Source organism: Lolium rigidum, chromosome 3 (genome assembly GCF_022539505.1).
Source record: "Lolium rigidum isolate FL_2022 chromosome 3, APGP_CSIRO_Lrig_0.1, whole genome shotgun sequence".
In the NCBI taxonomy this organism is placed as follows: domain Eukaryota; kingdom Viridiplantae; phylum Streptophyta; class Magnoliopsida; order Poales; family Poaceae; genus Lolium; species Lolium rigidum.
The window spans coordinates 412,085,855-412,096,556 of NC_061510.1; the positions used below are offsets into that span (position 1 = coordinate 412,085,855).

The following is a 10,702-nucleotide window of genomic DNA, read 5'->3' on the forward strand; positions in this document are numbered from 1 at the left end:
GTTTTCATTCGAGAGAACTTGTCAAAATTCAAGTTAATTAATTTATCACGATAATTATATAATTAATTAATGAATCTCGGGGATATGTTATACAACATGATCGATATAGGCCATGTATATTTTAATTGGTGTTAATCTACGGTTTGCTAGCTAGCTGCTACATATAGAGCATGTTTTTATTAGATCGGGTTATAGCTAGCTAGTATAGTTTAGGGTTATGTGTTTTAATTAAGTAGGGTTGATTAGCTAGCTAGGGTTAGTTACATATATATGGTTTAGGGTTAATGCATGGCACATTTAATTACTTCTATAAATGTTCCTAGACTACCCGGCCAACCAGGCCATCCAAAGGGGCAAACTCTCGTTGGTCGTCCGATCCGTGCAACAGTACATCCTTCCACTCCCGCAGTGATTTTCAGCCGTCCATTTTACCCTCCTCTCGTTCACTTTGGCTCGGTGCTGAGAAGTCCATGACAATTGGGCCCTTTTATGAGTGGGGCCGTGGGGCTGAGAGAAGAGAGCTGCTCCTTCGCGTCGCTCGCCCAGGTCTCTTTCACCCCTCATTTTTCTGTGTGCATACTGGTGGGGTGAAAACCCTAGATCGAACCCGTGGTGAAAAATCCTCTCTCGCCGCCCCAGGAGAAGAAGAGGAGGCGACGGTCGCGGCCAGAGGCGCGGGGCGGCTGGCGAGTTCAAGGAGGAGGGCGGATGGCGGCGGCAACCGGAGGGCCGGGCGCGGCCACAGACGGGCCGACGCGGGACGGACCCGCGACGACCGGAGGCGGCGGTGGCTGCGCGACCAGAGGCGCCGCCCTCCTCTCCAATCTGCAGCTCCTCTCGCTCGATGGACCGACATCGGGATGGAGCCGGATGAGGACGGCCGCGGTCGTGGGCTGGAGGAGGTGCAGCAGGAGCACGGAGGAGGGCGGCGGCGACGCCTCATCCTCTCCTCTTCCACCGGCCTCGACGTCGTCTTCTGGCACAGCGACGGCAGGCGGCGGCTGGATGCTACGAGGAGGGAAAGCTTGTGCGGTGGTGGCTGACGGAGGACAGAGGATGGAGGAGGAAGAAGGGATGCGGCGGCTGTGGACCCATCTCGTCTTCAACCTCTGCGCGCTGCCGTCCCCGTACATGCTCGTCTCCGTCTGGTCCAGGTGAGATGCTGCTCCTCACCAGGTGGGATACTGCTCCTCACCAACTGCACTTGTGACTGATTCTTTTCTTTTCCCATTAGTATTCACATCGGCAACTTCTGATTTCCTTGCTTTGATTTCAAGATGAGGCACAAGATTCATGCCCGGAGGCTGGATGCTACCGGGAGGGAAAAATCTTGATCAAATAGAAGAAGGAGAAATTCAACCAAGCCTGATGAGGTACATTGGGTGAGGTTCTGAAATTATTTAGGCAGTTTTGAGCCCATCCTCTTGAAGGTTATGCTCTTCTGTTTGTTTGATTCATAAATGGGATGCATGTCGACTTGTTAAATCAAAACATAGGTTTAAATGATAGCAGACAGTGTTCACGGTTGATAAAAAACTGCAGTGGTGTGTTTCTGTATCAATCATGCACTGAAAAACATTATTTATCAAATATGATGGCTTGAGGTTTGCTATTGCATGGCATGATCCATGGTTTGAGCCTTATATCTACTTACATAAAGCCATGGATGCTGATATTAACACATGCCGTTTCCTAGCTCCCGCATATATATATGTTAACCAAATTGTTCCCTCTCTATGCCCATGATTCTTATCTGATTACTAGGGTCTCTAGCTTTATCTTGTTTTCTAATTAGAACATGATACTTGCTCTAAATTAGCTCAGGGGTTCATGCTAACTTGTTTTTCCTTGCTGAAGCTACAACCACTAATGAATTAGCTAACATGAGCAAGCACTGCATTAACTTCATTGTTATCATGTGTTGTGCCGATCTTCCATAATTTTTATCCAAAGTATTGCTTTTCAAGTCTTTTTTTGGATCTTCCATTGGAAAGCATGGTGTCAATTACCTTGTTTAGTGTTATTTATAATCTTTTCTGTTCTTAAATTTATATCTTGTGGATAATTCATATCAAGACACACGTCGCTAGCATCGAGATCAAGTGAAGCTGCGCTGGAGCGATGGCGCATGTCTCGCCATGCACGGTCGCTCCTCTCCATGAATCCACAGTTGGCAGACTGGCATTACTTCTACCAATGTTGTTGGTACAACAGGTCAACAGCTACAACTTCATGGCTTCTTTGAGGTTAAATTGCCTCCCTGTATAGTTCTGAAATTATTTTTGTAGATGAGTAAAATGGAAAAGTATGATGTTCATGCAAATACATTGCCTCTCTTCTCATTGTCTCTTGGGTTCTTTCTTGCTGTGTAGCTTTATTTGTGTTTCCTGAATTGAGTCGTTGTGGCTATTCGGTTCATATTGGCCTATTTGAATAATTTGTTCATATTTTTTAAATAATTTTATTTCGGAGGTGCCATTTGACTAAAATAGATTGTTACTTTTTCAGATATGATGCCATTGGCCAGCATGCAGTTCCAGTACCTTATGGTTGTGGAAAAGTTATATAGAGATCTATCCAGATATGATGCCACTATAACTGCTCATGTGCAAAATTTTGATGAAAGTGGGGTTTGGAACTCTAGCAACTGAAGAAAAGTGGTGTTTCAGCTGATCGATATCCCCTTGCTCATTAATTACTTTGCCAAGTGAAATATGGTATAAATTGGAGCTGCAAACTAGATAGAATCAATCCCCTTTCTCATTAGTCATTGTCGGTCAGCCTTTGTTTACTGTTCTTATATCTTAGCTGCGTTTACTTTCGGTTATCTCTGTCCTTTCCATCCTTTCTTTCTAGCCTGGACAATCTCTCTATAATCTATAAGCAAAATCAGGGCAATGACATTATGCTCAGTTTATCAAGGATCACTTGCATAAAAATTACATATGTTTACTATGCGAAGTACTATGAATGTTTGAACTCATTTTCTAATTCTCATATATTTTTATCTCATGATTCAAGATGATGTAAAAATATATAGTTTGGAATTTAAACAAGCAATTGCATGGGATTTCAGTCTAGCCATATGCTACGTCACTCTTGCTGATTCTAACTTGAGGAGGACATATTAGAGGTTATAATGTACTCCCTACGGTCCATAATTCTTATCATGGTTTTATTTCTGGATTTTGTTGCTCATTTGATAGCTCTAGACTTCTCATGTAGTTCGCATCTACTTCATACTCATTTATTTCATATTTGTTTACTGTAGTACCTCTGCCTCTTGCCAAATGATACAAAGTGGGTAATTCTTATAGTTTTTTCTCAGTTCTGCTAGCTTACAGTGCTCTGTTTCTATATCGTTCCTTTCTTTTCACAGCCCCCGGTCGGGGCGAAGGGCGTGTGGGAGACGCACTGCAAGGTGCGGCCGAGGGCGGAGCTTGAAGGGCGCTGGTCGGGGCCGGGCGTGGTGCGGTTGGGGCGCAGGGCACGGGAGCGGCTGGGGCGAGCGGGCGGTCCCGGGTCGTGGGTCGCGGGGCGCGGCGGAACGGACACGCAGAGGCGGGAGCCGACGCCAGGGGTACTTTGTTTCTGCTGTCCTCCCCCTTGCTTTTTTGGTACTAGCTGGTTATGATGTCTCCTTTTCCCCCTTTCCAGTTCTTCTTGTAGAGTTTTTCTGCAATAATTTCTTCCAGATTGGGATTGAGCCGATATGGATTGGTGCAGGTGGTGGCCGTTTATGCTTTGCTGGGTTGGTGATGCTGAGTGCAGAGCTGCAATTCATCTTCTTTTCCTGTAGACCGTGTATGTCTCTCCATCTTTGATCCCTCCTCGTTTAGTTGATTTGTTCCGTATGTTATCAGATCACTCGCAATCATTTTGTTTACTTACAGGCTGATGTAAAAGAGTTATGTATAGCTGCCATTCTACTTCTAAAGACCGCTAGGATACTTGCAATGCTGCTATGTGCTACTAGATGTTGCTTAGCCATAGGGATGAGCATCGCCATGAATGATGTGTCTCACGTATCTCGCTGATGATCTCGTCTCTGCCTCTTGCTTTTCATACAATTCAAACTTCTTTCCGCCACAAGGGGTGTTGAATTAGCAACAACAACAATGCAGCAGCCTGCAAATATTTGATGTTGTCTTTGCTATTATACACCTTCTTAGAGTTCATCTCTCGTTCTGTGAGCCAGCGAATATTGGTCCTCGGTTCAGATCTCAACCCCGGCTTAGATCTCTGCAGTTGGGTGGCGTGGCGCCTCCGCCGGCTGCATCTGTCTGCCCATTGCACATCTTAATTGGAGGCTGCCGACGTGAGGCGCAGCCACCACGGCCGGCGCCGGCTTCTTCCTCCCCATCGGTATGAGGTGATTTTCTATTTTCTCTGAGTTTCTCTTCAGTACATAAAGGTTAAGCCTTATATACTTAATGTGGATCTTTATTTCATGTACATATATAGTAATAATGTGGATCTATATGTAATTAACAAGTATGTAGTGTTCAACATGGTCTCAGAATTAAAATGAAGCTCTTGTGATGTAGAACTCAAAATAAATACATGCACTAAGCTTAGTAAGGTATCACAAGGAGAGCAGCCAATGTTTTCTGAAATTGTGTTTGGTTCTGTTTGCGAAAGTAGACAAATAGCAATCTTGATGAAACACTGCATTTTCGTTCACAGTGACGATTTTTCCATGTGGCTGAAGCTAATCCCTTTTAGAATTAGAAATATGACTTGAAGTTTATGTTTTTACAATTTTTCTATTTGTACCTATATGCTTTCTGCAGCTAATTATTAAGTTCTGTCTTAATATGCAGAGGACATGAGATCAAACTGGTTCTTTGGGATGATCGTGCAGCTGAGTTCAAAGTTGAGGGGTTTGTGCTATAGGAGATACGGAACAGGCAGTGCGCCTTCTTTGTTGGACCATTCCCTGAGATGGTAAAAGGTAAACCTGTAGGCATCTACTCTTATATGTGTTTCACTTCAGAGTTTGATATTTCATTCAAGTTTTTGCGGTTGTCACTACACCATAATAATGATCCATGTTAATCACCAATGAGAACTATATGTGCATGAAGTTATTTATTTAATCTAGGAGGCCAATATAATTTTGTATAAAAAATGTGTTTATACCAGCTTGCTAACCAGCAATTTCTACTATACCGTAATTTTTTGGTTCGGTTTTTAGAGAAAATAACTACAGTATCATCCTAAAAAGGTTGAGAAAATATAAAATTAAAATAAGTGAAGTTGGCATTGTAATGCTTTGAGTTTTCTATTTCGATAACTTAGTTTTTAAGTGCTCAATGCTTGGCCATGTCATCCTGGCATGTGGAACACCTTTGTACCCATGTAGCATGTACTTTTTTTGTTTACAGTGTTTCCTATAACCAGAACATTTGATTTTTTTTGTTTTGTTTATCCTCACTGATCGCTGTCCAGCGAAATATGCTACTATGGGCCACCAGGTCCAGTGCAATCGATGAACAATCAGCCGCAATTGCCTGCTCCGGTAGTTCATGCCTCTGTCAATCCACTCTGGCAATGACATGTTATCCTCCATGGCTAGGTTGCAGGTTTCTTTCTATTACATTTTGTTGCAAGGTGCGCTCCTTGCATCGTTCTTTGATTGACCCCTTGAAGCGTCTTGATCTTCAGTTAGTATGTGGTTAGGATAATAGTTGGTAGTGATATAACAGGTCTACCAGTCACCTAATGTAGGAACTATCTAATGGTTGATTCGTAATGATATTTCGTAATTATGAGTTCTTGCGTTTTGAAAAATCTTAGCATCGTAAAACAATCTCAAAATAGCTAATGGTGCTTCCCTTTATTTGTCTCCATTGGCTCCTATAAAACCATCAAAGTATCATGCACTGGCTAAACAAGACAATTGGATCACTCATAACATAGATGGAACTGCATAGATATTCAGTTATTTCCACCCTCAACGACCAAAACTTAACACAGAAGTAGCAGAACCGAAGTGTTTTACCATTAGGCGCAGTACCCATAGCAAAGGAGCATCATCTCTTGACTTGATATTCTAGCTTCTTACAGTGCAGATCTAAAGTAAAAAAAAAAAAAACGAAACAACATGCAAGCAGGTTTTGAAATTTAGTGGTAATAGTTATAGTTCCTAACAAATACAAATGGCTGTGGTAGAACATGAGAGATTAAGCATGTGAAGCTTGTCCATCTACATATAATAGAATCTCGCATGGAGATGAGAGTTAGAACACCTTCCGAGCATTGGTGTACTTCATCATCATCAGCTAATAATTGATGCAAAACGAAATTCTGATTAAACAATTGTAACACAACCTGCAATGCATCTGGCATAATCAAAGTTCACGACTTGGGTATAAATCTGGTGGAGGTTTGGTACCTTGTGCCATCATTTGTAATTTTGGCCAGTAATAAAACTTCATAAAAATAGCAGTCTAACAGACACTCAAGCACAAATCCGGGAAACATGATGCCATGTTGTGGCAATTAACAGGAAACAAAAAGAAATATCATCTTAGTAAAATTATCGAACACCTTATCTGTATGTACACAGGATGGAAGGCAACGGTGATGAACCTGTGGATGTTGCCCTGTGTGAACCAGAAATCCCGCAGGCTGTACAATACAAAGAAGAGACGGAGTTCGTCGCTAGCAGCCGCCGGAGTGCCGTGACCGCTGGTATGGGGGGGAGAGAAAGAGTCCTTCCTCCTGACCTGGGTGTCCATGGAGAGAGAGGATGCAGATCGCAGTGGGTCAAGGCAAGAACGCCGGTGGTGCAAACTGGCGATGCCGGGAGAGAGGATGGTGGCGAGAGGATCAGTAGGAGGAGGGAGGATGGGGAAATCTATGCAGATCGGTGACCTAAAGAGATCACCATTGGGATGGGAATAGGCGGCAGTAGGTTTGCTAATCTTAGATCTAATCGGGGAGAGAGGAGACTTACTTCTTCTTTCTAATAACTCAGGGGATGGGACGATGGGCCGCATAAACCCGACGTAGGAAAACATGCGACGACATGTATATCGTCGCAGAGAACGTCTCTACATGCTAATTCGCTTTGAATATTGAGACGAACATAAAAGCGTCTTATGTAAGACATCTCTAGGTGATTATTTTCTTGTAGTGTCAGGGGTTGGTGAAGAACTTTACCGGTAATATCTGCTTGAAGTTACCCAGTGAAATGGACTTCCTTTGATTACATTATGACAAACTATTGTTTTCCCACTCTATAAAGCTTTTCACCATAGAAATAGAACACCGCATGTTAGTAAGATCACCATTTCCGTATTTTCCTCTACTGATTATTAAGTTATCTCTTTAATGATTCAAGTTATCTCCTTTCTGTGTTCAGAATATTTGATGTGCCATTGTGGCATCAGCATCATGGCGAATGGCAGGCCGAGGCACTGCTGGTGTCGGATGCCGCGGAGACTAGCCTTGGCGGGCGGCGGTTTTCTTTATTTCTGCCAGTGTTCTACGCTAGAGAAAGGAAAACTCTCCCACTTGGATTTTCCTTCATCGAATCAAGCCATTATCAAGACATCAACACTTCCCCGTCATGAGACTTCATCCATCTCCATAGTCATCGACAAGCCTCCTAGCTGCACTCCACCCTCAAGATTCAACATGCTAAGTCGGTACAGAATTCTCCCATTAGTCTAATTTCCGAACCGTCCTGAATTCTTTATTACGTGTCTATTCTTCAGTGCAACTCCTGAATTTCTATGCACTATGCAATTCATCACACATATGTTAGATTGCAACTATGCGAGCCACTTCAAAGAACGACACGAAAGGGTTGAGATGTTAGGTGTTTTTTACACCTTGTTGCTGTGAACAAACTGTTTTCATACTTGCATAGTGTTTACTAATATTTATAGTCCATAATGGAGGGCATTACGGCCTGTAGGTTGTTTGCCTCGCTGGAATGGTTTTTATGGCCAGAATTTCCTAGAAACACATCATCTCACACCAGGTAGATTTGCTTTCAGATATAGAGATAGTTCATATACTAAAATGGCAACTGGTGTTTGCTAAACAAAAAATACCATGCAGTCAACTACCATGAATCTATAAGTGACATGATTAATATTTGACAATTACCATGAATTTATCAGTGATATGATTAACATTTGACCATTGTTTTTAGGTGTATATAAGAAGAGAGAACGACCCCCCAACCACTGAAGATGATGTCAGGTCCAAGGAGGATACATGGGTTACCACCAAAGATATCAGCTCAGCAGTGGGCGATGTCGATGATGACATGGGATCTCCAGATCCAGGCATTGTAGATTCCGATGGCATCACTGCTGATAAACCGTCGTGGAGCGCGAGGGGTACGAAGAGGTGAAGCTCGAGAAGGACCATGCCGCGAAGGAGATGAAAGCCCCTAAGGCGAAGATGATAGCTTTGAGTGATGCTTTGAAGGCGGTGGACATCAGGATGGAAGAGTTGGAGTCGAGTGTGAAGAATAATGCACAAGCTATGCATCATATAGTGAATGCACCATGGTAACTGTCAACAATATTTGCAGGGCTTCAGTAACATATTTTTGTTTCTGTTTTGAGAACATCTTCGGAGACATTTTTGTTTTGGTTTGAAAACAACTTCAAACTATGGTACTGTTTTTGGTGCAACAAAAATATAGATTTAAGCATGGAAATAAATTAACTGTTAAATTACCATCCTAATGTGAGCATCCATTTGCATATTAAACGCTTTCATTTGCACTTACTTAGGCATTTCTTGCTCTAAAAGCACATGGTCACTGATTATTTCATTTGCGCGCTACCGCAACGGGTAATTTGGAGGAAACTTAATAAGCCTCATATTTGGTATGTATATAGCAAGTAAGACATGAAAATCATGTGTATTAGCATCTATTGGCATATTATTAATATGTTTTCGGTTGCACTGATTTAGACATTTCTTACACTGGAAACACATGGTTAGCGGCTGCCATTTGCGCGATAGCGCAACCGGTCATCTAGTTTAATTAGAGGACCGCGAGGCACCCCCTGGCCTGCTCGATGCACGTACAATTAAGTGTCGTTGGCCTATACACAGGGTTTAATTAGGGTTTTAGGGTTAGCTAGGGTTTAGGGTTAGGGTTAGGGTTAGGGTTTAGGGTCTAGGGTTTAGGGTCTAGGGTTTAGGGTTTAGGGTTAGCTAGGGTTTAGGGTTAGGGTTAGGGTTAGGGTTAGCGTTAGGGTTAGGGTTAGGGTTTAGGGTTTAGGGTTTAGTGTTTAGGGTGTTTAGGGTTTAGGGATTAGGGATTATTAGGGATTAGGGATTTAAGGTTTTAGGTGTTGTTTAAGGTTTAGGGATCATCGATCGAGTGCGCACACACATTATTAGAGGCACCCGCGCGCGCCTTTACGCATAAAGTGCATGCGTATATATGTGTGTTTTTTGGGCCACCAACGATATATAGATGATCGAGAGAGAGAGAGAGATCGAGATTGAAATCCCCAAGAATATATATGTTCAAATATACATTAAAATATATGCACGAATGCATTGTAGGCCATGCATGCACACTAGTTATATATATATATTATGAGGCAACTTAATCAAATGTGTTTTCATTCGAGAGAACTTGTCAAAATTCAAGTTAATTAATTTATCACGATAATTATATAATTAATTAATGAATCTCAGGGATATGTTATACAACATGATCGATATAGGCCATGTATATTTTAATTGGTGTTAATCTACGGTTTGCTAGCTAGCTGCTATATATAGAGCATGTTTTTATTAGATCGGGTTTTATATCTAGTATAGTTTAGGGTTATGTGTTTTAATTAAGTAGGGTTGATTAGCTAGGGTTAGTTACATATATATGGTTTAGGGTTAATGCATGGCGCATTTAATTAATTTAATTAGAGGACCGCGAGGCACCCCTGGGCTGCTCGATGCACAATTAAGTGTCGTTGGCCTATACATAGGGTTTAATTAGGGTTTAGGGTTAGCTAGGGCAGATGGTTAGGGTTAGGGTTTAGGGTCTAGGGTTTAGTGTTTAGGGTGTTTAGGGTTTAGGGATTAGGGATTAGGGATTAGGGATTTAGGGTTTTAGGGTTGTTTAAGGTTTAGGGATCATCGATCGAGTGCGCACACACATTATTAGATCGAGGCACCCGCGCCTTTACGCATAAAGTGCATGCGTATATATGTGTGTTTTTTGGGCCACCAACGATATATAGATGATCGAGAGAGAGATTGAAATCCCCAAGAATATGTTCAAATATACATTAAAATATATGCACGAATGCATTGTAGGCCATGCATGCACACTAATTATATATATATTATGAGGCAACTTAATCAAATGTGTTTTCATTCGAGAGAACTTGTCAAAATTCAAGTTAATTAATTTATCACGATAATCTATTATATAATTAAAGTACAGGACAAGCGATGGTGGAGATTAAACAAAGCAAAACCAATGGATTAGATTAAAATCACTACGTCAGGGAAAAAAAGAAAAAAGTAGATATGTACATAACCATATGATCGCTTGGAATAAACTCAAACAGATATTCGCATCAACACGTACCATGATCGCTTGGAATAAACTCAACAGATATTCGCACCAACACGTGGTAGTATAAAAGATCCATTCAACGGATCTCAAAAGGAATAAAAAAAACCGTTCAATGTATCCCGATCGACTCCAAAT

The 10,702-nt window shown here is 41.9% G+C and overlaps 1 protein-coding gene across 1 annotated transcript; it reads left to right on the forward strand.

The window, feature by feature from the left end:
* The first annotated feature begins 708 nt into the window (after positions 1-708).
* LOC124697872 lies at positions 709-2,363 on the forward strand. The gene is made up of 3 exons (XM_047230404.1): positions 709-1,154; positions 1,290-1,373; positions 2,077-2,363. The coding sequence occupies exons 1-3, from the start codon at positions 709-711 to the stop codon at positions 2,243-2,245; spliced, it is 699 nt and encodes a 232-aa protein (XP_047086360.1). The 3' UTR covers positions 2,246-2,363.
* The last annotated feature ends 8,339 nt before the right edge of the window (positions 2,364-10,702 follow it).

Excerpts from the sequence above, each read along its gene's own strand:
- LOC124697872 (XM_047230404.1), top strand. The coding sequence starts at position 709 with ATGGCGGCGGCAACCGGAGGGCCGGGCGCGGCCACAGACGGGCCGACG. Across the intron at positions 1,155-1,289 it reads CTCGTCTCCGTCTGGTCCAG|ATTCATGCCCGGAGGCTGGA; the intron begins GTGAGATGCTGC and ends ATGAGGCACAAG. Across the intron at positions 1,374-2,076 it reads ATTCAACCAAGCCTGATGAG|ACACACGTCGCTAGCATCGA; the intron begins GTACATTGGGTG and ends ATTCATATCAAG.